Source organism: Eublepharis macularius, chromosome 17 (assembly GCF_028583425.1).
Source record: "Eublepharis macularius isolate TG4126 chromosome 17, MPM_Emac_v1.0, whole genome shotgun sequence".
In the NCBI taxonomy this organism is placed as follows: domain Eukaryota; kingdom Metazoa; phylum Chordata; class Lepidosauria; order Squamata; family Eublepharidae; genus Eublepharis; species Eublepharis macularius.
In genome coordinates, this window is record NC_072806.1 from 15,120,647 (window position 1) to 15,136,566 (window position 15,920).

At 45.9% G+C, this 15,920-nt stretch overlaps 1 protein-coding gene across 1 annotated transcript in view; it reads left to right on the forward strand.

The window, feature by feature from the left end:
- The first annotated feature begins 993 nt into the window (after positions 1-993).
- The window catches only part of AJAP1 (adherens junctions associated protein 1), an 81,822-nt gene continuing 66,895 nt past the window's right edge, over positions 994-15,920 (forward strand). Inside the window, exon 1 of the mRNA XM_055001899.1 lies at positions 994-1,660. Coding sequence (XP_054857874.1) covers positions 1,009-1,660 — 652 coding nt within the window. The 5' untranslated portion in view covers positions 994-1,008. The remainder of the gene's footprint in view (positions 1,661-15,920) is intronic.

Genomic DNA, 15,920 nt, shown 5'->3' on the forward strand with positions numbered 1-15,920 from the left:
GGTGGCACTGTAGAGCAGAAGGGAACAGACCAGCAGTACTTTCCTCCAGTGACTCTGCAGTATCCAGTAGTTTTCCCCAGTACAGGGCTTGGAATGATCAAATATTGCAGCTTAGCTGATCAACACAGCCAAGATCTCAACAAGGTTGCTGGTGCAGAATAAGTTGTGGCTTGTTCCACTTCTACCATGCAGTTTCTTATGAATCTCCTATAAGGCAGCTGTGATACTGCATTGGAAGAATGGAATGGAAAGGGTTACTCTCTTCTTTCCCGAATAATAGTGCCAGGACTGCATTTTCATAAAAGAAACCTGCAGTCCCATAGAACACTGTCAGGTCCCTGGAAGTCCTAGGGCTGCTTGTGATAGCTCTTTTGATCATGCCAGATCTGATTGTGCGTCATGCCTAGTCAGCAAGCCACAGTGCGGTGATTCTCCTGTCTCATCTAGCTCCATTTTGTTGCATTAAAAAAAAATTATAGCCTATTGGATGCAGGTTTATCTCAAGAGCTCTAGATTGCAGTATTGGGTAATGAGTCAGCCTGCTGTTAAGGAGCACCAGGGAAAGGTTTAATAGGTATTAGCCATGATCTGGAAGTATTTATAGGCCAGGAAGTCATCAGTTGTCTTCCTGGAGAAGAAGAACCGAGCTGAGTATGGGAGGGATATGGAAAGACAATATTGCACCTTGATCTTCACTGTGTAGCCTTCGGTGACTTGCTACAAGGGATTACCTCAACCCAGGAGGTTGAATCTTAGCAGATCTCAACAAAGAACGTCAAATGTAAGAGAAAGGGGATTTTGGGTGGTGGGTGAAAGCTTTGGAAGTGGCCCGGAACCACAAAATTGAGAAAGGAAGCCACTAAAGACTTAACATCAACAGATCTATGAGTGCGTTTAATTGGGGTCTTGTTTGCTACACCGTTTATGGTTCTGTCTGTCTAACATGGTTCTGTGTCCATCCGCAGGTCAGGTTGCCCTGTACGAAGCCATGCTTGGATTTTAATAGCCATGTTTCGACTTGCCATGGATTTCACCTCCTGCGAATCTTTGAGCCAAGGCCATCGGCTCCGGCTCTTCCAAAGACCTGCTAACTGGTATGGATTTGCCCATAGTTCTTTGTGGCCCCTTAAAGCCGGGCAACAAGCGAGGAGTCGTGGGCTATTGGGGAACCGTGTGTTTCCCTATTTGGAACAGTCTAACGGACAAATGCCAATGTATCATTCCAAACGGCTGCACAAAGCAGCGGACCTCCTCTGGAAAAGCAGGCGGCCCAAGCGCTTTGTGGAATCCCACCCTTCCTTGGCCGAATTTCAGACTTATTTGAAACGGAGGAAAAGGAACGTCCAGGGAATCATCAATCCCACGGCGGAGAACGGGGTGATTGTGTGGGGATCGACGAGTCCTTTGGATTCTATAGACGCGGATACGCTCCCGAGCACCAGCGCCAAAAGGAGTACGCCGACCATCTCCACCACCACCATGACCACCACCACCACTGCTGCTTCCACCACGGTACCACCCAAAGGGCCTGGACCTGGGACTGGCACGCACAAGAGCAACCCGGATATTAGGGTTAGCACAATGGAACCACCCGCCACTCCCGATGGCAATAGAAAAGATGTCGATGTCCCTCCACCTAAGCTACCGGGGGAGACTTCAGGTATATATATATATAAATATATTTCCTTGTAGGTGTGTCAATGTTCCATTCTAATTGTCGATTCTGAGCAACTGGGAGAGAAAGAAAGACAGGCTGTACTTTTAGGTCATAGTGGTCCAGAAGGAGAGATGTGCTGCCTTAGGGAACCCATGAAAGCCGAAGCCATTGGATACAAGACATTTATGCATTAAAATTCCCCAAAACGTCCTTGGGGAAACTTAGTCTCTAGCAATGTAATAGTTTGCTAGGGACAATTGGATGCTTGTACACCAGCTACACAATAGTTGATCACGGAAAGGCCTGCTTCATGACAGTTTTAATAATCAAAAGAATGTAATTATTGGATTATTTTCACCAACGAGGGCTGAACGCCTCTCACAAATTTCACAGTGCAGTATTACAAGCTATTTTGGTGGGAAATATAACCACGACAAGGTGAGGATCCTTTTCATTTCCCCCTGTTTACTTGAAACGTATATTGGTTTCGCCGTTATTATTTCCTCCTTAACACAGACATTCATCCATGAAGAATCCGTGACCACATTAGATGTGGCTGTACAGCTAAGTGGGGGGATCATTTATTTTTTTAAGGAGTCTATTATATTGTCATTGTGCTATTCAGACCCAAATCAGTTTCCAGAGTGAATCACAGCGATGACAGTACAATACCAAAAGCTCCGCATGTGCACTGATGGAGAAGGTTCTCCATTCTTGTAAGCGAGTCCCAGTGACCCTGAAAGAATGAGTAAGAAATATCTCCTTGTGAGGACCGGTTCCTTACCAGCTCCAACCTACAGCTGAAGGAATGCTTCCCTTTTGGAATATTAGTGGGACATGCCTTTCTAACCCAACATTCAGTGATGGCAGGACCATAAATCCTATCCATAGAGACGATCGCTCTCTTTTTTTTCCCCTGATGGTGATGCACACCAACAGGAGGAGTTAAGAGGCAGCAACTGAAGTCTGGAGTTCAAGAGCTCTTGAAGAATGGAGCATAAGGAGATCCTTATCTAATTCTTGGAACGTTGTTTCTCATGCCTTAGGCAAGTCTGATCTTGCCAGATCTCTAAGCAGGGTCGGCTTTGGTTAGTAATTGGATGGGAGACCTCCAAAGAAGACCAGGGGTGGCTACACAAAAGCAGGCAACGGCAAACCACCTCTGTTAGTCTCTTGCCCTGAAAACCCCACCAGGGATCACCGTAGGTCAGCTATGACTTGACGGCACTCTCTACCACCAGCAGAGTAGGCTAAGGTAGGGTCAAAATATACATGATTTAGCAATCCTACTGAAGCCAGACATTCTGGGAACCATCTAGGCACCGTCTTGTGTTCTATAATAAAAGGAAGATAGGACTTCAACATTAATTTATTGATTGATTGATTGATTGATTAATTAATTATTAGAACAGTAGTAATGAATGGGGACAGGAAGGCGACATGGTATAGCCCAATCTTGTCAGTTCTCGGAAGCTAAGCAGGGTCAGTACTTGGATGGGAGACCACCAAGGAAGTCTCTGCAGAAGAAGGCAACAGCAAACTACCTTTGCTCCTCTCTTGCCTTGAAAACTCCTTGATGGGTTGCTGTAAATTGGTTGTGACTTGACAGTACATACATACATAGCAAGGGATGGTTGTTAGCAACAGGCTAGCAACAAAGCCTGTTGTGGGAAAAAAATACAACGGGATCTAGAAAGGGGAGGGTGGGCAGGCGGGCGTTCCCTCCTCCCCTGTCACTGATTCTGGTCAGATGAAGGCAGGGGGCATGGGCATGTCCATCTCTTCTACATCTGATTCCAGCTGAGTGAAGTGTGGTGGGCATTGCCACCTTCTTTGCTCCTCATCCTGACTGGATGAAGGCATTGCCACCTGCTTTGCTCCTGATCCTAGCTGGGTGAAGACGGAGGGCGGGCATTGCAACCTGCTCTGCTTCTATTCCCAGCTGGGTGAAGGTGGGGGATGGGCATTGCCACCTGCTCCTGATCCCAGCTGGGTGAAGGCGGAGGGCAGGCATTGCCCCCTGTCTGCTAATGATCCCAGCTGGATGTAGATGGAGGGTGGGCATTGCCACCTGCTTCACTCCTGATCCCCACTGGGTGAAGGCAGGGATGGGTATTGCCACCTGCTCTGCTCTGGATCCCAGCTGGGTGAAGGGGAGGGGCAGGCATTGCTGCCTGCTCCCCGCCTGATTTTGGCCTGGGCTTCCCACCACGGCATGCTCTCTGGAGGTCTGGCTGCCTCATCTGGGTTTCCCTCCACAGCAGCAGCCTCTGGAGGTGCACCAGGTAGGAAGTGAGTTGTCTTGAATATGCTTAGCCTTTTATATAGTAGGACTAAACGGCTGTGAAAGATTCTATGCGATGTCAGATACGCATCTTCAGTGCCCCTGGCCTGCTCAGTTCTATTTTGTAGTAAATTTAAGCACACCAACAACATCACTTGAGAGCACAGAGGAGCAAGTGAGGTTCCCAACCATTTGAGGAAAGACCTTTAGAATCCCATTTGTCATTTTGTCCTCTTACAGAAATGTTTGTAGATACCTAGAGAGCTAACCACAGCGCTTTTGAGCATTTAAATGTTTGGCTGTCAAAGTTTGCATGCCCAATGAGGGAGAACCTTTCAGTGAACAGTTAAGCAAATGGCATGGAAATGAAAGATGTTTCTCTGCTTTCAGTCCCAGAGTGTAACATGAACTGCAACTCAGAGAGACCTGCAAAAAACTCCTGCAGGCTGATATTTCCCCCCAGCTCCAGGGAACCGTGCAGCCTTGTAAACTGTCTGACACAAATGAGCTAAAATGTAAGCAGAGTGCATTTATATATTCTCTGCAAGTCTTTTCCAGCAGCCTGTGGGAGCTAAGGCAGAATTCTAATCAAACATATATGCAAGGGAAAGGACTTTCACCCTAAAAGTGTGTTGTGTGTGCATGCTAACTTCAGCAGTAAAAGTAAATCCTTTTTTAATTTTTTTAACAACAGTGTTGCAACGTTGCAACGTTGGTGCATTATAAAACAACAACAACAAAACCCTTGTAAGTTTCCTTAGGCCATCAACCGAAGAAACAGAAAGCCTGCAGCAGAAAGGGAGCATTTTTCTAGTGTAGAAAAAATAGATACCACTTGGGTTGGACTCCCTCAAGTGTGGAATTACAGAGGCCCAAACTGGATCCAATCCTTGTGGATCGAATACCCAGAAAACCCCGTGTAGGTGTTCATGCAGCAAAAATCTAAGACTGAATTATTAGTAATCACACCAGTTCATTTTGGAAGTTCTTTTACATTTTCTCTATCCTTGGGATAAAATTGCAGCCATCCTTTTCCTTGACCATACAGATTTCAGTTGCTATTGATGCCTCTGTGTGTGTGTGTGTGTGTGTATGTGTGTGAGAGAGAGAGAGAGAGAGAGGGAGGGAGAGAGAGAGAGAGAGTTGCGCAAAAGTAACATTAAAATGATGCATAGTGTACAAATGGCCATAACAGATGCCGGAATGAAATAAACACATATTGGGAATTTCTCAAAGAAAACTGGAGGATGGAAATGCTCTTCCTAGAGATGTATGAAAATTATGTACAAAATACATAATTGTTTATCCCTAACTGGAGAGTAAGATCAATGAAGTAGGACCAGGTTGTCTTTTGTGGATGCTTGTCTGCCATTTGCAATCTTAGCATCATGGAACCATAGAGTTGGAAGGGGTCTTATAGGCTATCTAGTCCAACCCACCACTAAGTGCAGGAAATTAAAAAAGGCATCCTTGACAGATGGCTGTCCAACCTCTGTTTGAAGACCTCCGTTCAGGGAGAGCTCATCAACCCCTAGGCAATGAGTTCCACTGTCAAACTGTTGTTGCCATTAGAAAGTTTCTCCTAATGTCCATCTGAAAGCTGTTCTCATGTACCTAAAGCCTGTTACATCTATTCTTGGTCGTTGGAGCTGGAAAGGATGTGCTCTCCTATGTGACAGCCCCTCGGGTGTTTGAAGAGTGTTGTCTTTTCATTGAGGAGCTCCTGCTGAACTTGCAAAGAACTCCAGGATTCCCCAGAACAAAGTTTGAAACCCACTCTTTTATCTTATAATATGCTACCACTCCTGTTCCTTTCCCTTTTCTCAAATCAATCCTACCTCCAGACCCTGTACCCCTATTCAAGGGTGTGACCTCTCAAGGGACAGCCACATCTACTGACAAACTCCTGGTACTCAGCATAAACTCCTTTGAGCCATTCCTTTGTTGCCCTTTGGTAGGAAAGAGGCAAGGCTTTTTTTCAGCTGGAATGCTATGGAACAGTGTTCTGGCACCTCTTGAAAGTAATCACACGTCCGATGGTCCCACCTCCTGATCCTGTTTCCTCCCGTGCACAGCCCAAGGCGTCCAGCTCTTTAGCTTTGGGCAAAGAGCAACACTTTTCTTGCTGCTTGCAGCAAGAAAAGCGTTGCTTTCAAAGACCACCACTTTTCAGCTGATGGGATAGGGATCCCTCATCAGCTGAAAAAAAACTGCGGGCCTTGAAAGTAGCAACACTTTTCTCCCCTCACAAGTGTTGCTGCTTTCAAATGCCCCACTGCTTTTTTCAGCTGACAAGAGAAGGATTCCCCTCCTGTCAGCTGAAAAAAAGCTGCTTTAAAATGCCGGCAGCTTTTTCAGCTGAAGGGAGAGGGATGAGGGGACCCCCCCTTCTCCTCTCAGCTGAAAAAAGCATCGGGGCATTTAAAAGCAGCAACACTTTTCTTCCATGTGTTTCTCCCTCATTTCCGCCTTGAGAGTTCCACCACCACTTTTCTCAGAAAAAAAGCCCTGGAAAGGGGTGTATACCGTCCCTTTCCTGCTAAACCCAAACTTACCCCAAGTTTTCCTCACACCAGAACAAGAGTCTCAAACACATCCGAATGCTATCAATTCCACTTCTCATCTCCTAAGCGATCTCCTTCATGCCCATAGAGACATTTGTGGAGCTCAGTCTTCCTGTCAAGAAAAGGACTGCAGCTGAAAATGGAATGGAACGGGAATTGTAACAAAATGTCCAATAAATGGACAAATTCAGACTCTCCCTGACCATTTTTCTGTGAGATGCTCACTGGTGGTTTAAAGGGGGCTCGTCCGTAAGCTCACTAAATCAGCACCACATCGGCATAATCAAATTTAAGTGCCGGGCTCATTCTTTGCAATGTTCCTTACACTATCATTTGCTCAGCAGATATGGATGAGGAAGTGGACTTTCCATTTACGGCAAATTATGTTTGCTATTTCTAAAGTTAAATTAGGAGGCTGCTTGGTGCACTTTGAGTAAATTAATTCACAGAACATTGGTTGTGACTTGTACGGCAAGAAACATACTCATCTTTTTGAAAAGACAGAGAGAAAGGAATGATGGGACTTTTGCATTTTAATCTAGACCCAGATTAATTTGTCTAATGGACTCATCTTCTGAAAGAATACATATTAACTTGCTACTGTCTCTGAGGCCAGAACGAGACACTACAAACCACATAGCTGCCAATGAAATCAACTGCCCTGCACCTTCGCCTCATCTCTCCCTCCAAAAGTGCTAGTACTACAAAACATGTCAAGATGGAAGTTTTTTTGACAATGAAACAGAGTGGAGTGAATGGGGGAAATTCACTATGTGGTGACGTCGTATTCAGGAGTGGGCTGGCCATTTAAGTTACTGGGAAAGTTCCTTGTGGGCTACTGCCCTGGCCTCTACAATCAAGTAGAGGCAAGCCCCAGAAGTTCTGCTGATGCCTCAGTAATGATAACAGTAATAACAATACCAGTTGCTTACAGGAGAGACAGTTTTGTGTAGTGGTTAAGAGTGCGGGACTCTAATCTGGAGAACTGGTTTTGATTCCCCACTCCTCCATTGGAAGCCAGCTGAGTGACCTTGAGTCAGTCACAGCGCTCTCAGAGTTCTCTCAGCCCCACCCACCTCACAGGATGATTGTTGTGGGGATAATACTTTGTAAATTGCTCTGAGTGGGCGTTAAGTTGTTCTGAAGGGCGGTATATAAATCAAATGTTGTGGTGGTGGTGGTGGTGGTGGTGGTGGTTGTTGTTGTTGTTGTTGTTGTTGTTGTTGTTGTTGTTGTTATTATTATTATTATATACCGCTCTTCTAGGTCCAGACTCTAATCTGTAAAGCCAGGTTTGATTCCTCACCCCTCTGCTTGAAACTAGCTGGGTGCCTGTGGGTCAGTCACAGCTCTCTCAGAGCTCTCTCAGCCCCACCCACCTCACAGGGTGATTGTCCTGAGGATAATAATAACACACTTTGTAGATCACTCTGAGTGGGCATTAAGTTGTCCTGAAGGGTGGTGTAAAAATTGAATGTTGTTATTGTTGCTATATTATTGCTCACTCAGAGCAGTGAACAAAGCCAGTGTATCCCCACAATGCAGCTGGGGAGCTGGGGCTGAGAGGAGTGGCTTACGCAAAGCCTCCTGCTGAGTTCATGGCAGTAGTGGGAGTTGAACCAGCAGAGTGCTGATTCAAACACAACCACTTAACCATTATGCTACAGAAGCTCTTCTAGACTTTTAGTACCCCATCCAGAGCAGTGAACAAAGTCAGTGTTATCATTATCCCCACAATGCAACTGGGGAGCTGGGGCTGAGAGGAGTGGCTTCACCAAGACCACCTGCTGAGCTCATGGCAGTCATGGGATTTGAACTAGCAGAGTGCCGATTCACAACACAATCACTTAGCCACTATGTTACATCAGCTGAGCCATTTGGCTTAAACCTTTCTGTAGCAACACTGATCATGGTCAGCTCCTCAGCTGTCTCTTTCCGCACTGCCAGCAGAGACAGTTTGATGAATTGATGCTCATTACTGGCACTGCCGGCCAGGTGTGAGCTGATGAGCTCCTGGGTGTTGGCTTGCAAGGCCAAAAAGGCCACTCCCACTTGGCTTGTTTCTGAGTCATTTTAACTTCCCATTCACCCCAGAATACATCCCCCATTTTTTAGAATTAGATGTAATCAATGTGGGAAAGAGAAAAAGAGATGCAGATAGGGCTCCCAGGCACATGCTTGCAACCTCCTGGGAGACTCTGGGGGTGGAGCGTAGGGAAAAAAGACATTGTGTCCATGCTGACATCATTTCCAACTAAAACCTAGAAATTATGTCACTGACATTCTAGGATTTTGCTGATCTCTATGGTTAAACCATAGAGAACAGTGAAATCATAGAGCATTGGTGATGCCACTTTTGGCTTTTAGCCAGAATTGACATCAACGTGTAAACGTCTCACCCCTCACTCATTTGAGCAGTGACAGGTGCCGGGAGGCAGTGTAGGATTGCCAGGTATTCTCTGACAATTATCAGGGGTTGGGAGGTGCTGGCGACTCACCTTTTCTTTTGTATTTTTTGCTATGTTTTGGGGTGATGCCTAAAGCGTTAGCCCCAGTGTGATGCCATCACTTCCACGTCACACCAACAGTGTTGTCATGGGCTGGGGGTGTGGGCACATTTGCACATTGCCTCCCCCCCCCCAGCCTGCCTCCTCTGGCCAATCAGCTGGTTATTGGTAGGCAGAGGAAACGATTGCTGGGAAATTGCCTGCCATTGTGGTATCTGGGCTTCCATTTGGATTAAGAGAAGTAATAGGTTGCTTGTGTATTTGGAGCTGGACATAACTGCTTGCAGAACACTCCTGAGAAAGCTGGTTCGAAACAGGAGAAGTGCTGCCTTCCCGTTGAGTGGTTCTGGACAGCTGTGCATTCTCCCTATCTGGAGGCTTGGGAATCCCGGTGGTTCTCCTGCCCAGGAGATGGCACCCTCTCTGGTAGCTGGGGACACGCCTGGGAAAGATTGTAAAGAAACACAATATAGGAATTATCCCAAGTCTCCTTTGTCAACAAAGAAGAAGATAAAAGAGGATAAAGAGAAATTGGTCCGGACTTTCTATTACCGTTGAGATTCTTTAATGTTAACCTAATTTCATTGAAAAGTTGGTACGTGAATGTGTTGATAACTGTGATTTTTTTGATTGCAACTTTGTGATATTGCATTGTGCACTCTAGAAGTTAAGCAGTGTCATATTAGTGAACCTTTAGAATTAAGATTAAAGGTGTTGGAACATATTATTGCACGGTGCACTTTAAGGACGTGATTGCTCCCGCAGGATCGCTTTGTTGTATTTCAGTGCGGTTTCTGCAGTGCCTTTCATTGTTCTCAAAGCTTAGATGCAGAGCTGTTTCCTTTGAGTAACCATGCAGCTCCTGTAAGACACAGTTCCGGCCTGAGAAATATTTCCCAAACACGTCCAGGTTTCTTCTGTTTGTATCATTTAACCACCCTGCTAAGATGTCTGATGTCAGGCTCGATTCACCAGAATTTATCTATTTATACACATCTGCTTTTCTTCCTAATGGTGGTCTCCCCAATGTTCTCCCTTCCTCCATCACAACAACCCTGAGAGGTAGTTTAGGCTGAGAGAGAATGACTGCTGAGGTCACCCTTCGTGGGAGAGTGGGGATTCCGACTGGAGTCTCTGAGATCTTATTCTGACCTGACTACACTGCACGAGCTGTCCTAGAGTGCTAAACATGTGACAAAATAGTGACCAAGCTGAACTGGAGGGCATTTCAGGTTTCAGCTAGGCTCTAACTGTGTCTCTGAAATACACATGATATTGCAACCTTGGTGAATCTAAGCAGGTGTAAGTTTTGGTCTGATCAATGCCTGCATAGGGGCTGGAGTGTGCTGGGAACCCTCCTATGTATATTACATCGAGTTCTGTGATGAAAAAAGACAGGTTGCGAATGAACTAAATAAAGTCCTAGGAGAATTGCCTATACTTGGATACCATCGAGATATTTCTTAGATTCAGAGCAGCAAGATTAGGGGTGTCTATTTGGGTATATCCAAGCCAAAAATACACCCCAAAATTGTTGCATCAGTTCAGCTTGGGGGTATACCTGAAGTGACTCAAAACACTCCTGAAATTCTGGGAGTAATAGTAATTAATCGCCCAGAATTTTGGAAGCATTTCAGGTCTCAGGGCAGAGAGAGAGAGAGAGAGAAAAGAGGAAGCTGGCCCGGCAAATAGTTGTTTGGTGGCAACTGATCCTTTTTAATTTTAAATCATTATTATTTTCTATGAGAGTTGACTTGCCAGGTCTACTCTCATGGAAAAGAATAACCCTTTAAAACTGAAAGGGACCAGGCACCGCCCAAAAGCCGATCTGGTACTTGAAAAATGCAGATACTGAAAAATCCACACATCAGAATCCAGAACTAGTTCGGGCACTCAGAAAATTTGGGATAATGAAGCAGGAGCCCTACCGGTAATGTGGATCTGAAATGATACAGAACTTTTTAAAGTGCAGCACACCCAGTGCAGAGGACAGAAGATGGGGTAGTGCAAGGACTTACAGATGTGGGATGTATGTCAGCCCAGAGCCATGAGCTGCTCAGAGTGTAGGGTGCTGAAGGATGCATCCCTGCAGAAAGGAATGGAATCTCAGGGCCAAGCTACAAGTGATGAATGACACAGGTTGGACACTTGTCAGCGTCCCACAAGTTTTGATGAGAAATGTAGGCATCCTGGTCTTGCAGCTTGGCTCTCTGACTGCTGTCCAATGGACTTTTCAACTGTCAATTGTCCAACATTCCGCCAAGCTGCCTACATTTCCCCTCAAAACATGAAAGAAGCTGACAAGTGTCCAATGTGTCATTCATCACTTGTAGTTTGGCCCTCAGAGAGAGATGTGGGACCCAGTGGGTAGAAGATGCAGAACCAACTGAGAAGGCAGGTGGTGAGACTGGGGGGTGGGCAATAAAGCTGCGAAGTGCGGAAGACTGTGATGTGCTTTGGAAGAACCTGCTGGGCTATGCTTAAGCAGAGGCCAGCAAAGACCTCATTCTAATACCGAGGCATTTGCATCCAGGCTTGGCTGAGGGGTGAAGCCAAGTCTTCAGACTCAAACAGTTCAGATCATGAGGTTTCCTGTCGCAGTTCTGGATGATTTGGGGAGGTTTGGAGGAGGGGCATAAGGAAAGTGCTCCTTGATGGATTCTGGCTGCCAGCTACGGTAGTCCCTTCTCCTGCCTGGGGATCCTGTGAGAGGTGCATGCTTTCCACACCGTGTGGCCCACAGCAGTGTAGCCCCCCCCCCCGCCCCTGCAAGCTCTGTTGCCATTAGCAACATGTTTCCACATGAACGTGAAGTGGAACAGGATCCACCCACATACATTAATACTGAGAAAACACCCATGTAACCTCAAGAATAAACCAGAAGGGGAATATTACAGGGCTCTTCTCAGCAGCTGGAAGCAGAGAGAAAGATACAAGTTGTTCGGCTTTTCTCCCTGACCCTGAGAAAGTGACAAGGCTTTTCTTCCTCAGTTGCTTTTTCAAAAAGCTTTATTTTAATAAAACTGGTTGGTTACAGCCAACATATAATGCATTATTTATAATCTTAACTTCAGTCTGCTGATGTTACAGCTTGTCATACATTTTATTCTGTTACTACACCATGAGTGTATCCTGCAGTACTGCGGTGGCCTAATAAACAAACTAGGGATTCCAGTAAGCCAAAAAGTATTCACTTCCAGAGGAGGTATCCTGTTGGATCTCTGTATAATTTACTGTTCTGGCCTTTATTATTGCACTCCTCTGACCAAAGGTCTTGAGTGAAACAATGCAGTTGCAAATATAAGATACAAAGCAATAAAGATTTAGATAGCACATGACAGATTAAAATCACTCTATGATGGCTTCACCTTTTAGCCAGGGCCTATGGCGACCCTATGAATGAAAGACCTCCACAACATCCTATCATTAACAGACTGGCTCAGATCCTGCAGACTGGAGGATATGGGCCGCTTCCACACACGTTGAATAATGCACTTTCAATGCACTTTAGTTATCCTTTAGAAGTGGATTTTGTGTTTCACACACGAAAACCCAGTTCCAAATGATCACTAAAGAGCATTGAAAGTGCATTATCCAACGTGCGTGGAAGCAGCCATGGCTTCTTTTATTGAGTCAAGCCATCTCGTTGTAGGTCTTCCTCTTTTCCTACTGCCTTCCACTTTTCCTAGCATTATTGACTTTTCCAGAGAAACTTGTCTTCTCATGATGTGACCCAAGTATGATAGCCTCAGTTTTATCATTTTAGCTTCTAGGGAGAACTCAGGCTTGATCTGATCTAGTACCCACTTATTTGTCTTTTTGCCTGTCTGTGGTATCGGCGAAACTCTCCTCCAGCACCACATTTCAAATGAATCCATTTTCTTCCTGTCAGCTTGCTTCACCGTCCAGCTATTCGTACGTAGCAAGGGGAATACCATAGATGGGATTATCTTGATCTTGGTTCCCAGAGAGACATCTTGATCTTTAAGGATCTTCTCCAGCTCCCTCACAGCTGCTCTTCCAGTTCTCAGTCTTCTTCTGATTTCTTCATTGCAGTCTCCCTTTTGGTTGATGATTGAGCCAAGGAATAGAAAATCTTGAACAATTTCAATTTCCTCATTGCCAACTTTAAAATTGTGTAATTCCTCAGTAGTCGTTACTTTTGTCTTCTTGATCTTCAACTGTATTACTGCTTTGGTGCTTTCTCCTTTAACCTTCACCAGTAGTCATTTCATTTATCAGCTAGGCAGTGCAAAACGAGACAATGATCAAGGACTGGTACATCCTTTCTAAACCCTGCTCTCACCTTGTCTCCTTCAAGTCACCTTTGTTTGGAAGGCCCGACTCTGTAGCAATTGTGATTGGATAATTCAGTATCTCTTCAGCAGAGATCCAGCAAATTTCACTGAGAGGTTGCCTGTTGCAACTCTGTGTGAGTCACCAGCCTGGACTTGGCTTTTTCCAGTCAGCCAGAACCCTGAAATCTTGCAGAAAGGTGAGATGGACTTCTGTGAGGGTGGAGAGTTTACCTTTTAAAAACAACAACAACAACAACAACAACAACTTGTGTTTAAGAGTGAATGTTGGCAGGTCGTCTACTTTATACAAAACCCATTGATTAATTTTAACAAGGGCAGCAGAAAGAAAATCTTCCCTATTTTATTGTTTCCACCTTCCTCTGCAGTTTCTTTGTTTCGGGGTTGTGTTTATTGGAAGCCTAAATGCTTACTTACTTGGAAGGGGTTGGTGGTGAAGGGAGGGGAGGTAACTTGATTCTGCACACGTGCTGTTCATGTAGTGCTTCACGGGTCCAATTCAGTCAATTATGGACAAGGCTTTCCAGATGGAGCAATTGAAACCATGTACTGGCAAAGCCTGCCGTCATTGCTAGCAAAGCAAGAAAAGTCTTGAATTGGGGGACCATGAGCAATTAAGCTGTTTTCCACCCATCCCTAGAGCAACCTTTCCTTTTTTTAAGGAAAGGGTGGGCACGTGTTTCTGTAAAGAAAAAGTGTCTGTGTCTTTAAATGTGTCAGGCACACGGCTGTATGTTTATGCATGCTCAGCAAACTTGGTCAGGGAAGATTGCCTTTCTGGGTTTCTGAGAAATGGCTAATTCAGACTTAATGCCAAAGACCCCGTGTATTGACTGGAGTGTTCTGTGGTTTTCAAAATGCTAATTTGCAGCCTAGCAGGCTGCTCTGAAAAGAGGGCGGAAGGTCTGGGGGATAGCTGTCCCCCCCCCACCCCGTCCCTCTTCCGCAATTCAAAATGCCTCTCCAAAGCTTCAGTAGGATCTCCTGGGGGGGGGGCGGGGGGGAATGAGTGAGTGCAGAAACAGCCACACCAGGGAACGGTTCTGCTCTGGTTTATTTTGAATTTTGCATATTAAGAGCTAGTGAAGACTCCATGTTGTGGACCTTAATGCAGTCTTAATGATCCCTGTTTCTCAGGGGCAGTCTCGGTTTTCTGGTTCTTCTCACCACTCGTAGAATATTGTCCTTGTTTTGTTCTAGTTTTTAAGGGGCGGGGGGCAAGAGAGTCCTTTAAAAACGTTGTGCAGTGACCTTGGGCCAGTCACAGCTCTCCGAGAGCTCTCTCAGGCGTCACTTGTAGTTTGGCCCTTAGTTGTTTTTCCTCAGAGGGAAAGGCTGGAAGGGTTTAACTCTGTTTAAACTTTTGTTTGTTTCTTTATATCCCACTTTCCCCCACAATAGGGATCTCAAGCGGCTTACAAAATTCTCCCTCCGTTTTCTCCTCACAACAATCCAGGGAGGTAGTTTGGGTGAGTGTGTGTGACAGGTGCAAGCAGGGTTACCAGCCCCCCTTACCTTCAAAGCGGGAGACTGTGTGCCGATAGGCAGGCAGGGGGTCCTATCTGCCTCCTTGGGTGAAGCACATGTGCTGGAGGCCCCAATCATGTCACTTCTGTTTGAAAACTGAAAGCTTCAGCATCTCAGTGGGGTCAAATTCAGCCTCAAACATGGCATTTTCACTATGTTTGGGGCCAATTTGCCCATGCCGAGACCACATAGCTTCTATTTTTCAGAAGTCCTGACATCGAGACTTCTGGAGCATGCATGGGCACCATTTTGCCATGTACTCTGGTGTCTTCCAACTGCCTTCCCCTCCTTTCCCCCCACCAGTCAGGTGAGCAGGGCCGGGGGTGGGGGTGAAATGTGGGGGCAGGGATCTGGGGGCTGTCATACCTAGGCCCAAGGTCACCCAGCAAGCTTCTATGTCAGAGCGGTGATTCAGAGTAGGGTGTCCCAGATTCTAGTCTGACTCTCTAACTACTATGCTACACTGCCTGAGGGTCTCCCATATCTGGGAATGGGAGTGGTTTTAAGCTGCAAAGGACCTCAGAGAGTATGATTTAGAGCTGAGGGATAGTTGTGGGGGGGGGGGGGTTAGTAACACCCTTGGCTCCTTCTCTATCTGAGGGCCAAACTACAAGTGACGAATGACACTTGAATGGCAAGTGTATTCCTCCCTGTTCACTTGCCCTCCCCTTGTGCTCCACTTGATCCACTTGTGTCATTCATCACTTGTAGCTTGGCCCTCTGTCTCTTTCTCTCTTTGCCTAGTTTCTCCCATCCTATTTGCCTATTATCTCCCATCCCTCCCAGGAAGACTTTGGCAACCTCACACATGGGGGAGGTAGGTACCCCACTTCCCCAGCTCCCTGCCCCCCTCTTTGGCCCCTGGCAACTATATCATAGATGCTGCAGTTGGTGATATTCTTTTTGAGCTGTTAACATCATAGTACGAGATGATTACATTCTGGCTTTAAAACAAAACTCATTCCCTTCTCCAAAGAAATCTGCATTTTGAGTCTGAGATTCCATCTAATTCCCAGACTCCTTCTTCACAGGCTTGCCATCCCCCGGCCCGAGGTGGGGAACCCC